A 16700-nucleotide genomic window follows, 5' to 3' on the forward strand; every position below is an offset into this window, starting at 1 on the left:
GAAAAAGAAATGTATAGATGGCGCTGTAAAAAGCGATGAACTTTTTTAAAAGCACTTATAACAGAATATACCATAGAAATTAGGGAGTAATCTGTATTTATATATTGTTTTTTAGTTTTTTAAATTAATTACTAACTAATCAAATAAATCAGTGATTGCTGAATTTTTGTAAAAATAAATTAACATCTGTATGCAAAATCAAATATTTGAACAATCTTTTCACTTCTCATAATTTGTAGTGCAACACAGTAATCAACATAATATACTTTATTAGATCATTGATATTTAAAATATGAAATAAATCAACTCAATCTGAAAAATATTGTATTTGTAACTTCTTATCTAACAAAACATTGGTAAACACAATCTCATAACAAATTAAAAACAAAATATTTCGTTCTTATATAATAATATAAAATATATACCCGCATAATTAGCTATACTAAAAATGATTAAAACACTATAAAAGCATTATTCATACAAATATTAATATGTACATTTATTTATTTATTCATCCTACAAGCTATTCATAATAGCTTATTTAGTTTCTTTAAACATGTCATAGAGCACAGAACACAGCCTATATAACGGCAAACCAACCACAGTGAAATAGTCACCTTCAACCCTCTCAACAAATGTTCCACCAACACCTTGGATACCGTATCCTCCGGCTTTATCCCTGAAATTTAATACAAAATTATTATCAGTATCTAAAATAAATCTAAATCTTTCTATAAAATAAACACATACTTTTGCCAAATATATAGAAATAAAATTATATTTTATGGTAAATATATTTGAACACTAGCAACCTGCCTAAATATACTACAAAATTTGTTTATTTACAACATCACATCAGTGTTAATTTTCTATATAGTCCATTTATTATACACAAAAACCTTCCTCTCTAATCACTCTTATCTATTTAAAGAAAACCGCATCAAAATCTATTGCATAACTTTAAAGATCTGAGTATGTATAGGGACAGACAGCAGTGAGAATCACTCACTGTCTTGTTTTGTACTATATATAATTTTATGGTACATAATAACTAAATCATAATTTATAAGTGAAACATCATTATGTAACATAAAGCAATATAAAATATAAAGTCTTAAATGACATATACTATGACATAACTCACATAGGTTCCCCGGTGGCTATGTATCCCTTAATTTGTTCTTCATCCAATTTTCCAAAGGTAACGTCTGTTTTCTCAGTGAACTTAACTGTTTTATCCATCGCCTTGAGCACAACACCGGTATATACAGTATGACTTCTTCCTGAAAGTCTAATAAAATATTATATTAGTTAATATTAAGCACATTGGTATTATTTTGATGAATTTTGTTCTTTACTAAATTAAAAAGCACTAGAGAAAATATTAAAATATATACATCAATATCTTCAATGAATGATAAATAAAAATTGTAAAATAGAGAAGGCAATACTTTATACAAGTGAATCAATTCAACACCTGTTCAGCATGTCAAAAGCTTCTTCTTCTGATGTGGGCTTGCCAAACATAGTTCCATCGAGAGTAACCATTGTATCAGCACCAATAACGACATCAGGAGGATTACCCTGCGACCTTAATCGGTTATCTACTTCCAGAACTTTCTGGAGAGCTGTTTCCTCAACGAATTCTGAAAAATTCTTGAAATTTTTGGGATCGAGGTTTTCCTCAAAGAGTGATGGGCAAAGACCAACTTTCAAACCCTAGAAAAACAAAACAAAATATAAGTTATATGAATGTTCAAATTGCAGACCAATCAATGTACAACAACACTCATAACTTACAATATTTTCGATTAACTCTTTTCTTCTAGGTGACCCACTCGCCAATATTATATTTTTTTGTTTTAGCACATGCATCACCGGTTGTAACATTATTGCGTATAAAAACTGTTATTGTACAGAAATTATTTAAATTAAATTAAATCTATATTCGATTATTTCCACACGAATCTTATCAAATTAATCAAGGTTAGTTTATATATTTCGATACTGTCATATTTGTCTTGAAATTACCGCGGGCGCGGTGGTTGGTTGTGGAACCTTAACAAACGTATTAATATAATATATATTAAAAGAGGAAAAGTAGATAAAGTACAGTTAAAGATAGAATACAAAAAGCAAAGTTATACTTTAGTTTCTGTCTATTTTTATAAAAAATTATTAATTTATATGTAAAATAAAAAACTTATAACTTTACTTATATTATTATGTGCACCTTTTGGCAATGGCAACTTATACGAAATGCTTGGAATTAATTCATCAAATTCCTGATCTGAAAATACTGCTCCGTTCTTACTTCTTATTCCAATATATTTAGAAAAAAAAACGAATATCAATATTAGTATCCACACATAGATGTGCGTCCAATCGGGGGGGTTCTCGAAAACTAAGATGTTATGTCCCTTATGCCTGTAATTACATTCAACTAAGTATATGCTCAATAATTTATAGACATTTAAAATACCCGGCACCAGCTACTATATAAACAATTTGTAAGGATTATTACATTTACGTTCTCGTGAACAAGACATTCGTAGATGATGATGATATTATCTACTGATACATTTTATATATTTATAATCTACATGCCTAGAATTAGTAATCTGTGGCTATGTTTCACCGCTACCGATTATCGTGCTCTGTCGAGTGTCGTTGTGACGACTTGTGTTTTATAGTTTTTCTAATTTTCAAACCTTCCAAAACAGTAATAAAGGTAATGGAAACATAATTTAATTAAAATGCAGTCCGTAGTGGCTTATGTGCGAAGTTTACTTGGCTGGTGCGAAGATGATCCTACTATCAGGACAAGCTTCAAAAGAGACAGGTATGGGTTTGACATTTCTTGTTTACAACACTATAATTTAGTTATGGCGGCAAAGTTAGTAAAAAAGTGATATTTTAAGAATTATAGACGAAATTAAATATGATCAAAATACCTTTAAAAGTTGCCTCTAGATTTTGGTCGTAAGTGAAAGTTTTGTAATGTGTTGTATACATATGAAAGGCTTCAATAACGAGTACCTTATTCTTTTTAGGACCGACGACGATTTCTGTTTGGGCAATGATACACCGACTTTGAAACGGCTAAAAACAATGAGAAAAACATCTTTTCCTGACGTTATGGACTCCAAAGGTATTTAATTAATTTAATTTATCAATCTCCAACAAAGATACACACTAAATATAAATTCCTAAAATAAAACAATATAAGGGTTACATATTGTGTGCTCTTTCAATTATAAGATACCACAGCATGTAATTACACATTAAAAAAATATAGAATACTGTTATAATTGTATTACATTAACTTTTAACTTGACAGAAAACTTAAGCATTTTCTTATTTATAATTATTTTTTACAGACATGTGGGAAGAAAGAAAGCAAAACAATAGTTTTAGATATGTTCCAATACGGTTAGAAACTGGACATCCTAGCACTTCCACACCAAAAGAAAGTACACAAAATATAGGTAGTCGAGTAAGAACAGTTCCAATCAAATTGGTAGATGTATCAAGTAATGGACCAACAACTTCACAGAGGAAATCTGGAATGCAAACACAAGCTAGACCTGTCATACGAGCTATTATTAAGGATGACGATGATGATGAGAATGAACAAGAGGTATTTTGTCTTTTCATTAAAAGTTATTGATTAGATTTGATTAATTCATCTCATGTTGTTGATTAGTCAGTAGTCAAAAGATTACCATTTGTATCAATGAATTACTAAAAATCATAACTATACTTCATATAACATGTTTCAATAGTTTTTGGTGTAGATTTCAGTTGCTTAAGAATATAAAGAAAATATGTTGTATTCAGAATTAAAACCAAAATTGTGTGTGTATATATATATGGTAGTTTTATATGTAATCATTATAAATTGCAGGTAACATGGATAGAAACAAAACCAAACAATAAGACACCTAATGTCTACATAAACCTAGACGATGATGATGATGAAAATAATGAGCAACAGGAAGATGATGTTATATTTGTCAAGAAAGTCACAACACCTCCTTCAGTCAATCCATATAAGTACTTTGTCACCAAAGGTGAAACACAACCTCAAGAGGAGCAACGAGTTAAGTTTTACAAATTGTGTAATAAACCAAATGATAGAAATTTGAATAATTCTCCTAGAACAAGTAATAAATTTAAAACCCCAGGTGGAGTAACTAAAGTATATAAAAAGGTACCTGTCCATGTGCCCCGGTGGATGCAAACCCAGAAAACGAATCTCTCCCAACCCAAAAGTAGATTTTCAAATTTAAATGGTAACACAAGATCAACTTTATCAGAAGTTTTTAATTTAGATGAAAAGAGAAATTATCAAGAGTTAATTAAAAAGTTCTCTGATACTACAACACCTGTGTCATTAAGAAAGCCCAGAGATATTATTGAAATTGCTGAAGATGCTGCTTCATTTCGAGAAACACAGAGATTACAAAAGAGTTCGCTAAATGAGATAAAATTAATGGAAAGGAATATTAGTATGAATAAAGGAAAAGACATTGGGAATGAATATGATCCAATCACTGTTGCATCTATAAACTCTTCTGATTCAGAAATAGAAATAATTCCATCAGACTCTTCCACTACTTCTTCTGTTAAGATAGACCCAATAAATACCTTAAGGGAGTCACTAAGAGACAGTGCTGTCACATCTCGAGATTGGCTCACAAAATTAGACTCTAAGTATAAAAAGAAAAAACAGGAAACCCAGGCTAAGTTAAAAGATGCACATAGAGAGTCAGACATTATTTCAAAAGTTAATTATGAACAGAAATTAGCACAATTAGAGCATAAACTGAAGTATGAATTAAGTATACCAGAAAGTCTCATAGAGGAAGTACCACCCACTGTAGAGCTACCTCCTCTAACTCCAGAACAAGAAAAAATAATCAAAAGGGCTTTAGGCCCTGGACCTCCTGGACAGCTTTTAGTGGAGAAATTTAATTTACGGATACATAGGTATATTAATTTATTTTTTTTATAAGTACTAATACAACAAGAATGATACTCTACTACTAAACATACTCACTTAAGTAAATCACAAATTGTAACTACCAATGTACGTTGCGGTAAAGTATTATTAACAGTTACCTATTTGAATATTATAAATACAAAAGTAATTTCATGTGTCTGTTTGTCTGTCGCCCTTTATAGCCAAACATCTGTTTAGCAATGGTTCAGATGAACCATTTGGTGTGATAGTTTTGGAATGAAGTAAGCTTATACAATGAATATTTAAGTAACCATATTACTAAAGCCTATTCCAATGAAAGCAGTTAAAATCAGCAAACATTAGATTATTCACTCCCCGTGTACTAATTACTCCATCATATTTTGCACTACAAATGGTTGTCGATGAATTGTTAATATATTTTCATTTATATCAGTACCACATAATACATTTGTGTACTATTTAAATGGACTTTATTTTGAATCCAGTAATAACTTCAATGACCCTCAATATGTATTTTTTTCATAATTCGAAAGTTAATAACATTCTAATCAGAAACTATACACACTATAACAAAAATGTTCGTTCTAGGCGTGATCTACAAACATTATCAGGATTAAACTGGTTAAATGATGAAATTATAAATTTCTATATGAATTTGCTTATGCAAAGAAGTGAGGAACAGAAAGATCTACCAAAGGTGTATGCCACGAACACATTCTTCTACCCTAAGCTTATGCAAAGCGGACAAGCTGGACTTCGCAGGTGGACGAGAAAGGTAACCTTCATAATTTTATAAATAGACTAGAAATATCTAATCATTGTACTTCATAATATTCGTCATTTATGACATTTAAGAAAATATCTGGCTTTGCACAGATATAAAAGCTTTTTATTCCAAGAGGTCCATGATAAACATCTGCTAAATCAAATGTAGAATAGGACTACAGTATTAGTACATTTTGAACTATATAGATTATGAACTTCTGGAGGAGGAATTTGTTAAACTGGCGATACCATCTTCAAATTTATCTTCAAATTTTAAATGAATTTATAAATTCATTCAAACCTAAACTTTTTAAATGTTTTTAAAAAAGTTGATAAAGCTCCTTAATAGCAATTATATTTACTCAATTTTTTAATGTATGTAGTATATCTCAATCACTTAATATGAAAGTCTTATTAAGTAAATTCCTATTAGATGGTATTTATAATCAAAATGTAATTTATATATGTATAATTTAATAATTTGTGTTAAAATTAATTTTCACTTCAAGTCTTTATATGTCTAAAAAATGTCTAATTAATGACTCTTGCTAACATATAAATTACCCGTGAATTGATGTTATACAGGTAGATATATTCGCGCACGACATAATGGTGGTGCCGGTACACCTCGGTGTGCATTGGTGCCTCAGTCTCATCGACTTCCGGCGAAAGAAAATATCCTATCTGGACAGCATGGGCAGCTCCAATCAGCCCTGCCTCCAAGCACTGCTACAGTACCTGCACGATGAGCATAGAGATAAAAAGGGACAACCTTTTGATGATAGCGGCTGGACCACAGAGAATCTTAAGGTAGCCTAGTTTGCAAATCTCAAAAAAATTGTAAAACAAATAATATGTAGTTTGTATTTGTATAATATTTATGTTATAATAGTTGTTCTTATTATATTAGTATTATATTAGTGTTCTCTCGAAAAAGAGATTGGTTCATAAATAATAAAGTATTTTGTGTTTCCAGGACATTCCGCAGCAGATGAACGGCAGCGACTGCGGCATGTTCGCGTGCACGTTCGCGGAGTTCAGCTGCCGCGACGCGCCGTACACGTTCGGCCAGGCGCACATGCCCTACCTGCGCCGCAAGGCCGCGCTCGAGGTGCTGCAGGCGCGCCTGCTGCTCTAACCGCCGCCCCCCATCGCACCCACATCTGACACTTCCTCATCCGCTTCGAACAGAGTACTTAAATGATAGGTATTAAACTTGTTTGTAGCTACCCTGTCCCCGTGGCCAATCTCTATGTTCTAAACTAAGCAACTATCTCGAACTATCATTGTGTCAATCAAATACTTTGAAAGAGGCATATTCACATGTAGTAGTTATAATTTTATACAGAATCCTGCGTCCGCTATTCCTAAAGATCCACATAGAACTTTTTTTATTTATTTTTAAGTTGGTATTAAGCTGTATGAATGATAGTATTGTTCGAGTGAAGTGGTGGTAGATTATTATTTTAGTGAAATTACTGACTGAATTTTTTGTACTGAGCATAAGGATTCTTTCACACTGACATTGTCAATTGTTGCTATAATTGTAAATGTAACATCAATACAATCTATTTATTTTAAAAAAGTACTTGACGGACTACCAACTTCCATCATAAACATTCTATTTTCTGAACAATAGATAGAGTGGAAAACACTTTTGTATCAAACTTGTTTTAGTTTGCGTCATGTAATTTGTCTCTCAAATAGAACAGTCTTGTAAAAAGTATCAACATTCGAAAAATATTTCATTATATATACACAAATAACTTAATGATATAAAAATAAATAATGTAATTATTACTTACTGGATTTCTTATTTATAAAAAAACAACCTAAAGAATTTTTGCCATAAACATCGCAAAGCATGGTAAAGCTACTAGTTTTAACAACACAAAATCAATAAATTAAAAAGGTAACACTTCTGCCATCGACTCTTCTGTACAGAGCAAGGTCATAAGTATCCAACAAGAAGACCGACTGAAACTAGAGAAGTGACACCATGTTGTAAATTAGATTGGCATGTACATATGATTTTTGTTATAACTTCCAACATGCTCAAAGTCAGTGTGATAGAAGCCTACAACAAAATCAGTCTTGATTGTACCACACCACATCACTATGGGTGCGGAATCTGAGTGTAAACCTAACTATTCCAATCAGACTTGTTTGTGCTATACTAAAACATGAACAACAATTATTAAAATTCAAGACTGATTAGAATGTTAGATGGATATTTCTTAGCTATAAATGTATAATTTAGCTGTATATAATTTTCTTTGAACGACCATTGAATTTCCAGTAGTGAAAGGATACACAATGTAACATACATGTTTATGTGATTTGATCAAGCAATTACGGCCTTGATTCATTGTTGTTTAGGGGTGAATTAAACAACTTGTTTCTAATTTCAAATCAATGATGAAAAATGAGATGAATCAATGTTTATAAGTAAGGCTGCTGGTATTAATTAAAAGTGAGGTAAAATAACTCAGATTATTATTTTATCGTAGATGCTTCTTATTTATGTAAACATATATTAGAGCCCGCTTGATTTGTTTATTGTCTTGAACTTAAATACTAAAACTGCATTTATGAGTTAGTCTATTGTATTATATGAAACTGAAATTTAGTGTTAGTAAATAAAATATTGATGTATGTCAAGTAATTTTTGTGGAAATTACGTAAGTCATGAATAAACATTAATTTGTAATTACTATGAAATTAAATATCGAATAATATATGATTTAGTCATAGTATACGATGTTAAAATTCGATGAAAAATTCTCAGTTGAATTGAGAAAATACACTCCCGAACACGAAATCCATGACAGAAAGTTTTATTTATTTACAAATATTAATTGGCAGGCGAATTCATCTTTAATTGAAAACAATAATTTTATGTGGAGCCAAAGCTGAACTGTTCATGTATTTATTTGAAAATGATATTAAGGAAGAAAAAGAAATTAAAAGTTCATTAACAATTTAAGGTCCATTGTCAAATTAAGATCGTAGACCGTAAAATACACAAAGAAAATAGGAGGATGAGTTTCGTATCAAGACTATTTCCATTTAAGGCACAAAGAGAAATTTAACAGCGAGAATTAGATATACCACAAGATTTATTCATAATTTTGTGCAAGTTTCATTCATTCAATCATTCGATTTATGGATCTAACGCTTTTTTAAGTCAGACGTGTATGGAATTATCAGTAAAATAATTTCAACTTATCAACCTAGGTTAAGATTTGAATATAATGAATATCTCAATAGTCAAGGATTACATGTAAAAAACCTTAAAGGTAAATCTTTAACTTAAATTGATGTGATATGAAGTATGTTACTAATTAAATTGACGAACTGGAATGACTTATCTGCTGGACAGGTTCGAAATAAATTGAAACTTAAAAAAATAAAAAAAATGTAACTTTCCTAATTATTAAGTTCTTTCTGTCATGGTTTGTAGAGTTGTAGAAACTATGTAAAATATTAATATTTAATAAAACAAAATTGTTTTGTTTCCAATCTGTTATCAAAGGTTTTTTAAGCGATTAAATAAATAAAAGAATATCAAATCCAAATGCATTTTATTTTACCATACATGATATGTATCTTGTCATCAATTTATAGCTATTGCTTGGTGGTATGGTTTTGCGCAAACCATACCGAAGTTACTGATATAATGTCATTAAAAGAAAACATTCGTTTTCTAAAATAGTGGCGCATTGGCAAGGTAAAGGTACGTTAAACATTTCTTATATATTTAATGACAGTGGTAACTTAACATCGTGCGACTTATTTGTCAGTCTATCGAACGAAGAAATTAAAGAAAAAATCAATTTTAGGAAAATTCAAAGTTAATATAAAATTTAAGGTTCTTTCAGTTAAAAGAATATTTTCTCATGACCATGACATTTTTCTAAAACAATTAAATGAGATGCATATGTCGGTAACATATTTGTTACATAAAACTTGACTGCTTATTTATTTTGCTTTTTTGCTAATTTGAGACTACGCAAATCTTGATGAAATATCATATCCGTTTCTCATTCATCCTCGTGCCAGCTACAGCTTGGGCTACACTCTAATGCACTAGGATGATTGGAGACCCTTAGGTTCAAAATAAAAATTGAATGTAATATTGGTGTAAACCAGTTAATATAAATGTATACCTATATTTGCTTTAAACATAATATTTACATTTTAGTCTTCATTTTCATTAGCTAATATGTAAAATTTTACTTGTTAATAGTGTGCGGTAGATGTCACTATACCAGAAACTTTAATTATAACAGTAGCAAAGAGGTTTGCAATAAATGAATGTAATAATATTTGCACTCAATGTGTTAGAGATGGTCATATTATTATGTATTTTTATTATCCCATAGTTAAAAACTCAATATATGAAATAGTTCGCAATTACTTACTGTATTGATCAATACGGATACATTATGTAGCTTTCTAGGTATGTATAAGGTGTGACGTAGTGATCACGCCACCTTTTCAAGAATGCTTGCTGTTTTCTGATTGGATGAATCCCTCACCCCGAATTAGGCTCGTCGAAAAAATATCGATACATCGATATATCGATATTATTTTTTCAATGTATCGATATTTTTGAGCGATATTTAATGTTTCGATGTATCGAGATATCGATATAAAATTACGAGTATTGAAAAGGTATAAAAATCGATATTTTTTATAATTAAAAAATCCTAAAAAAGAATACTTTTTTTATACTAACATTTTTTAACAAATTACATTTTTTTTGTCTTTGGTCGACTTGATTTACTGCGTTTTAATTTGGTACTTAAGTTGGCTTTTAAGTTGGCAACTCTGTCTGTCAATGTCATTTCGGTGTCAGTGTCTGTGCTTCAACTATCCGTCCGTCTGTTATCCGTATTATAACCTCAACGCGAGCGTATTTCTGCCTGCATTTGAGTTGATTATAGTTCTCAAACAATCTAACTAATTAAATCAATAATTAATTCACGTATGTGAACAAAATAATTCGAGCATTCCAGTCATGTCTAGTGTTGTATGGAACTTTTTCAAAAAAATAGACAGACAAAACGTTTCATGTAATGTGTGTGGGAAAATATATAAAACCAGTGGCAATACGACGAATTTATCTACACATCTTAAAAATAAGCATCACCATGCGTTTTTGCAACTTAAAAATAAAAACTCAAGGTCAAGTGAAGTGAATATTACACCAAGAACAAGAACTAGTTCACCTGTTTCGTCTACTAATTCAACTATTACCAATACTAATAAACCTGCTGAGATAGAAAATAACTTCATGGAATTGTCTGAAATTGCGATTTACGATGATACTGGTGTAAGTATTTTATTTGTGAAAGATCAAACGTAGCTTTAGAATCTAAATATCAATTGTTCATAACCAATAACCAGTCAACTAATGATGTGTAATTACTAAAAGTATCGATATCGATAAATTAAAATTTTGGTGTTTTCACTTAACCTTAATACTATTTATGACGACAAGTGTAATGAAATATATACAAAATATTCAATAATTTTTTTCAGACTGAATCCTCCAAAGATGGTCAGAGTAAAGACTTGTGGAAACAGACTACACTCATAGATATGTTTGAAAGAAGTTCAAGCTATGAAGGTATTTTTTTTTTATATTAGATTACTGTATTGTTTACATTTTAGTTCTATGAGGATGTTCTAATTTTATTATTTTTCTCAATTTAGCAGGGGGTCATAAAACTAGCCAAATAAATCAAGCTTTGATCTACATGATTTGCAAAGACAACATGCCTCTATCTTGTGTAGAAAAATCAGGATTGAAAAGATTTATGAGCGTCATTTGTCCACGCTATAAAATTCCATCACGAACTACTGTAAGCGAACTATAATATTAAATTATTATCTTATCCTTTTTATTTTTAAATGTTATTTTATTATTCATTTCTCATTCCAGATAACTGGCCTCATGGAACAACGATACGCCACTACCAAAGCCATTTTAAAACAAAAATTAAGTGAGATAAATAATATTGCTTTAACAAGTGATATATTAACTCTTACTAACTCGACACGAAGTTTCATCGTAGTGACAGCACATTTTCTTAACACAGCTAATAACTGCACTCCTGAGCATGAGATGGTGACATTGACAGCACGAAGAATGTATCAGGTAAGTAAAGTATAAAATAAATGCATCAAATTATAAAAAATAAAATAAATAGTTAATTATAATAAATTTAATAAAGTGGACTAATATTGGTCTTCTTTCCTGCAGGCGCACACAGCTGATTATATAAAAGAATGCTTTGAAAATATTACCGACGAGTTTACAATAGAAAAGGATTGCATCTTATCAATTACCACTGATGGTGGTGCTAACATGGTTGCTGCAGTGAAGAAATTTTTGGAAGATGGAAAAAGAATTCCTTGCATGGCGCATTTGCTGAATTTAATAGTGGATGGCGCAACAAGAGATAATGCACCAGTTCTTGAAATTGCCAATCGTGTCAAAGCCATTGTTACATATTTTAAACAATCTGTGAACGCAATGGACGATTTGCGAGCAGAACAAGAGGGACAAAAGAAAGAGGGAGAAGTATTAACACTTATACAATCAGTAAGCACAAGGTGGAATTCTTGTCTTGATATGTTGGAAAGATTCAATACATTATCAGCTATTGTGGCTAAGATTTTAGCAACTAGGCGGAATGCACCTGATATGATAACTTCTTCAGAGTTAAGTGTCATACGAGATCTGATAATATTGCTTACCCCATTTAAGCAAGCTACTGAAGAAATTAGCGGCGATCAGTACGTGACTTCTAGTTTGGCGATTCCCATTGCAAACTTACTTCAGAAAGGACTTGAAGAAGTAAAACCTTTCACTGAATTTGGTGTTGCTGTTCAGAAGAGTTTGCTCAACTTAGTTATTGCCAAACTAGAACCACTAGAGCGACATTTACATCTTGCTATAGCAACAATTTTAGACCCTCGCTTTAAGCGTATTCATTTTAATTCAGCACTAGCTGTTTCCACTGCAATAACCGCATTGTCAAAAGAAATACGTTTAGAACATAGACGTAGAGGACAACTTTCGCCTGAACTCAGACCCACAACCACTACCATAATTCCAAATTCAGAAAATTCTTCGCCGTCGTTGTGGTCCGGACATGAAAAAATTATGATAGATATTGCTGCAGCAACCTCCAGTTTACTTTCAACCTGTGATGGTATGCCTAGCGAACTAAAGCAATATCTAGATCAGCCTATAATACCCAGAAAAGAGAATCCTACAAAATTCTGGTTTGATTGTCGTCATTTTACTCCAGTCCTTTCCGACATAGCTCTAAAGTATTTGATATCGCCTGCGTCCTCGGTTTCCTCAGAGAGAGTGGCATCTGCTGTAAATCTCGCAGTACCCAATAACAGAAGTCGGCTTACAGCCGAGCATGTAAATCAAAGAGTTTTTCTTATGTCTGTATCAGATAAATATTGGTTTGATTAATAAATAATTAATATTTTTTATTGTTGTCCTTGATTTAAAAAATTTAAAAATGATGTCTATTGATTAGTATTTATCTAGTAATGTAAGATGATTGAAGTAGATTAGGCCAAATAATTTTTTTTTCCTATCACACCGATATATCGATATATCGATATTTTTAAATAAAAATATCAATATCGATATTGATATATTCAAAAATTATCGATACAATATATATCGATACTTTATTGCATTTCCGACATCCCTACCCCGAATGAAAACACTGCACATTCAACATGTTCAGGGTTGTGCTATCAAATCGATGTTCACTTTCAAGTATAATCGAGTTTTATAAATTTATAATAATGTTATTAAACTTTTAATAAAATAATTGAAAAAGATAATCACGTAAAATAAAAAAAAATTATTATGAAACAATTTTTAACAGGAACAAATCATCATTTTTCTTTTATATTATAGCCAATATTTCCTATTCGATTAAGTAATATCGATATTTTGACGTTTAAAGAACTTTTAGTGCGTGCTTCACTATCAATTCAATTTGGTTAAGATCGCAGACGATTTGTAGGTTCTGCTAGTGTTTATTAAGTTAATTTTGAAAATTCTGTGATAATTTAAAAGTGTTATTTAAACCGGAAAGATAAACTTGAAAAAGCCTGCGGTAAGTCTTAGAATTTATAGTTTTATGCTTACTAATAATCAGTGTCGGTGATATTTTTATAATTTACCTTTCATAACCTAGAATTTATCAAATTAGAATGTTACTTTGTTCTAATGATATATTTTATAATTGGTAAGGTAAAGCAAAAAATATATTTGAGGTACATGAAATAATTTTTAAATGTCTATTTTTTAATATAGAACGTGTTATATGAGGCGCGCAATATTTTTACGTATTCGGTATTCTTATTACATTTTATTATTTTGCATTTATTTAAAATATCGAGCTAAGTAAGTTTGACAATGTTAGAAAAATCCTAGATTCATTATTAATGATCTAATTGATTGTTTCGATTTTAGTAATAAAATATTTTTGGTAAAATACGCAATAGTAGATTGCAATTTACTTGGTTCAATCATTAAATAAATCCTATTTTTGAAGAACTATTTAAATTTGAAGATATATACATATTATAAGCATTCTCATTGCTTATAATACATGGCTAAGACAGTCTTGATGTTTCCATATTGAGTCATAGAAATATGAATGAAAGTCTGTTCTTATTCTGTAAAAAAACATTTAAATTTACTTTGAAGGCATACAATGCCATAGCATAGCAGGACCTAGTCAAAATGTGATTTGTTTTGGCAGATTACTTCAATCTGCTCATCTTTATTTCAGACATGCCAAGTCTTTATACTATTGAAACTATATAAATTAAAAAAAAATTACTTATTTCTTTAAATCCAGCTCCATTTATATATCTAAAACCATAATATCAGTATAAATATGTTATATATCAACTTATATATATACCTTTCACATTTCTTAATGTAATATATTGTGGGTAGGTGGAAAGACATGTGTTAAGTAATTTCATGTTACCCACACAAAGAAACATAAGAAGGGTGTTGTTTACATGTTAAGAGTGAAGGTACAAAGTACAATAAATTAACCATGTTAATCTTTGTTTGAAGTTTAAAATGTCGGACAACATCAATACCGTTTATCTCAGTGGCACAAATAAAATATCAGGGTTAACACAGTGCCTATATTTTAAATGAAATATTTTTATAATTAACATTAATGTGATTTATAGTTTGATTTCATTAAAAATACTGAAAAATTATAATTGGAGTCATATGTTTATACAACTTGAATGTGCATGTTTAAGTATATTTATGAATATGTAAGTATGTGTATGAAATAATTATTTACGGTTTAAATGTTTACATTGTAATGTTTAAATTTTATCAGATAGACAATGGATGTATGTGAAGGAATGGTTTATAGAAATATTGAACACATTTCTTTATGCTTATATTGTTTCGATATAAAACCTCATTTGTTTCATAAAAATCCTTTAACAAACACACTAACTTTCTCATATAAATGAAATGAATATCAGCTCCTATTAGTAAGATAGCCAAGTTATCAACATGAACCCGACACTAGGCAGCCCTTTCAGACCCCTGATATGCTATCTTTGACCTTCAGTCAATGATAACATGGTCTGAAGTTCAGTGGCAATGGATGCAAATATTTACTGGATCATACTTCCCTGTTGTTTACTTGCTTGGCTTAAGCATTTTAATCTGCTACTTCCGAAAGTGTAGTAAAGGGCGTTAACCTAACCACCTCTGCCATAGTCTACTCCTTATAACTACTGAGAACTGTTCAAGGGAAATTTTGGTGTGGAGAATATCATCAGTGTTACCCACACTTACTAGACTATAGATCATTGATAAGTAACGTCGCTTCCGTAAAATGACTCAAAATAGGTCTAAGGGGACTACTTAAATAGATTTGATCAAAGCGAAACTTAAAAAAGCAGTTATTAATTATCCAGAACGAATATTTTACATCATATTTATCTGTGCCAATTTCAAAAAGCTGTGCAATTCATTTCGAAATGTGTTTGATTTAACTGAACGCAGAACCCTGTTAGTTGTATGCATAGCGCCAGACACAACTCACGTTCGGACTCGACAGGCTCGAACAAACAATTTTAAAATTCAAACATGCATTACACCTTCTATTAAGAATTATTAAATAATAAAAAATATATAAGAACTTTTTTTCTTAACTATAGGTCTTTCGCTTCTTGTGTATCTGTCCCTTTTCTAAGGAAATTAAAAAATGCTTATCGTCAACTCAATAAGTGCCTTCGGACACGCGTAGTTCGATAAACTTTTAATAAAATTTCCTCAAAAAAATACATATATTCTATACGAGTAATATAATTTCCCAAACTAAACTATCTAACAGACAGTTAACCTTCAAAATACAATCTTGATAAAAATTTAGGGATCCTGGCTCTCTTCCAAATTTCCTTGCGCTTTGAACCCTGAATTCCCACTATGCACAAACGATCTTAAATCTTAACTTGTATGACTTCCCCAGTAACGAGTAAAACGGTATTTATCGCATTCGAAGTAATCCGCGTCCGTAGGTCTATTCTCGTCCGGGACGGTGGACTTCGCCCCCGGACCATTATCCCATCGCCTGCCGCCCGCCGGTCCCGACACGACAACGCGCCGCGAGTGTCGCTTTCCGCTATCTACCATCCGTTTTTAAAGTCACCATGATTTTTAATATGTGAGGATTTAAAAAAAGGTAATAATTTTGTGGAAATATTGATAACTCAATCCGGTACGCTGTTCTATCGCGTCGCAATCCGATCATATCGGATAGTTTCCACTTATCTATGAATTTCTTTCGTTATATGATCAATACGATCTATGAATTTCTTAGTGTTCTACGAAAAATTGATTTACCAAAGACAA

General features: G+C 30.9%; 4 protein-coding genes and 1 long non-coding RNA gene across 6 annotated transcripts in view; 3 read left to right on the plus strand and 2 right to left on the minus strand.

The window, feature by feature from the left end:
* Positions 1-311: 311 nt before the first annotated feature.
* On the minus strand, positions 312-2062 carry LOC124531094 (dTTP/UTP pyrophosphatase). Its single transcript, XM_047105549.1, has 4 exons — positions 1801-2062; positions 1478-1719; positions 1145-1291; positions 312-679 (listed from the first exon to the last, which is right to left on the minus strand). Exons 1-4 carry the CDS (start codon positions 1888-1890, stop codon positions 538-540), a joined length of 621 nt encoding a protein of 206 aa, XP_046961505.1. The 5' UTR covers positions 1891-2062; the 3' UTR covers positions 312-537.
* Positions 2063-2626: 564 nt separating this feature from the next.
* Positions 2627-8827, plus strand: LOC124531325 (sentrin-specific protease 1-like). Of its 2 annotated transcripts, none has more exons than XM_047105844.1 (7): positions 2627-2842; positions 3054-3151; positions 3381-3640; positions 3908-4992; positions 5576-5762; positions 6338-6562; positions 6729-8827. In XM_047105844.1, the coding sequence occupies exons 1-7, from the start codon at positions 2757-2759 to the stop codon at positions 6888-6890; spliced, it is 2103 nt and encodes a 700-aa protein (XP_046961800.1). In that variant the 5' UTR covers positions 2627-2756; the 3' UTR covers positions 6891-8827. The 2 variants fall into 2 exon arrangements, with proteins under 2 accessions (XP_046961800.1, XP_046961801.1); XM_047105845.1 differs by lacking the exon at positions 2627-2842 and adding an exon at positions 2852-2982.
* Positions 8828-9319: 492 nt separating this feature from the next.
* LOC124531326 lies at positions 9320-10287 on the minus strand. Its single transcript, XR_006966510.1, has 2 exons — positions 10177-10287; positions 9320-9859 (listed from the first exon to the last, which is right to left on the minus strand). It is a non-coding gene; the product is annotated as an uncharacterized LOC124531326 (long non-coding RNA).
* Positions 10288-10374: 87 nt separating this feature from the next.
* LOC124531327 (E3 SUMO-protein ligase ZBED1-like) lies at positions 10375-13273 on the plus strand. Its single transcript, XM_047105846.1, has 5 exons — positions 10375-11090; positions 11300-11387; positions 11474-11622; positions 11703-11918; positions 12024-13273. The coding sequence occupies exons 1-5, from the start codon at positions 10776-10778 to the stop codon at positions 13251-13253; spliced, it is 1998 nt and encodes a 665-aa protein (XP_046961802.1). The 5' UTR covers positions 10375-10775; the 3' UTR covers positions 13254-13273.
* Positions 13274-13768: 495 nt separating this feature from the next.
* The window catches only part of LOC124530819 (long-chain-fatty-acid--CoA ligase 4), a 48512-nt gene continuing 45580 nt past the window's right edge, over positions 13769-16700 (plus strand). The window contains exon 1 of the mRNA XM_047105134.1: positions 13769-13914. The gene's annotated coding sequence lies outside the window, so the exon portion shown is untranslated. The remainder of the gene's footprint in view (positions 13915-16700) is intronic.

Source organism: Vanessa cardui, chromosome 7 (assembly GCF_905220365.1).
Source record: "Vanessa cardui chromosome 7, ilVanCard2.1, whole genome shotgun sequence".
NCBI classification, from domain to species: domain Eukaryota; kingdom Metazoa; phylum Arthropoda; class Insecta; order Lepidoptera; family Nymphalidae; genus Vanessa; species Vanessa cardui.

Bases quoted from the DNA above. Each gene is read 5' to 3' on its own strand.
- LOC124531094 (XM_047105549.1), bottom strand. From the start codon at position 1,890: ATGTTACAACCGGTGATGCATGTGCTAAAACAAAAAAATATAATATTG. The intron at 1,720-1,800 runs GTAAGTTATGAG...TTGTTTTTCTAG, and splicing joins AAGAGTTAATCGAAAATATT to GGTTTGAAAGTTGGTCTTTG. The intron at 1,292-1,477 runs GTGTTGAATTGA...ATATTTTATTAG, and splicing joins GCTTTTGACATGCTGAACAG to ACTTTCAGGAAGAAGTCATA.
- LOC124531325 (XM_047105844.1), top strand. From the start codon at position 2,757: ATGCAGTCCGTAGTGGCTTATGTGCGAAGTTTACTTGGCTGGTGCGAA. The intron at 2,843-3,053 runs GTATGGGTTTGA...TATTCTTTTTAG, and splicing joins ACAAGCTTCAAAAGAGACAG to GACCGACGACGATTTCTGTT. The intron at 6,563-6,728 runs GTAGCCTAGTTT...TTGTGTTTCCAG, and splicing joins GGACCACAGAGAATCTTAAG to GACATTCCGCAGCAGATGAA.
- LOC124531327 (XM_047105846.1), top strand. From the start codon at position 10,776: ATGTCTAGTGTTGTATGGAACTTTTTCAAAAAAATAGACAGACAAAAC. The intron at 11,091-11,299 runs GTAAGTATTTTA...AATTTTTTTCAG, and splicing joins CGATTTACGATGATACTGGT to ACTGAATCCTCCAAAGATGG. The intron at 11,623-11,702 runs GTAAGCGAACTA...TTCTCATTCCAG, and splicing joins AAATTCCATCACGAACTACT to ATAACTGGCCTCATGGAACA.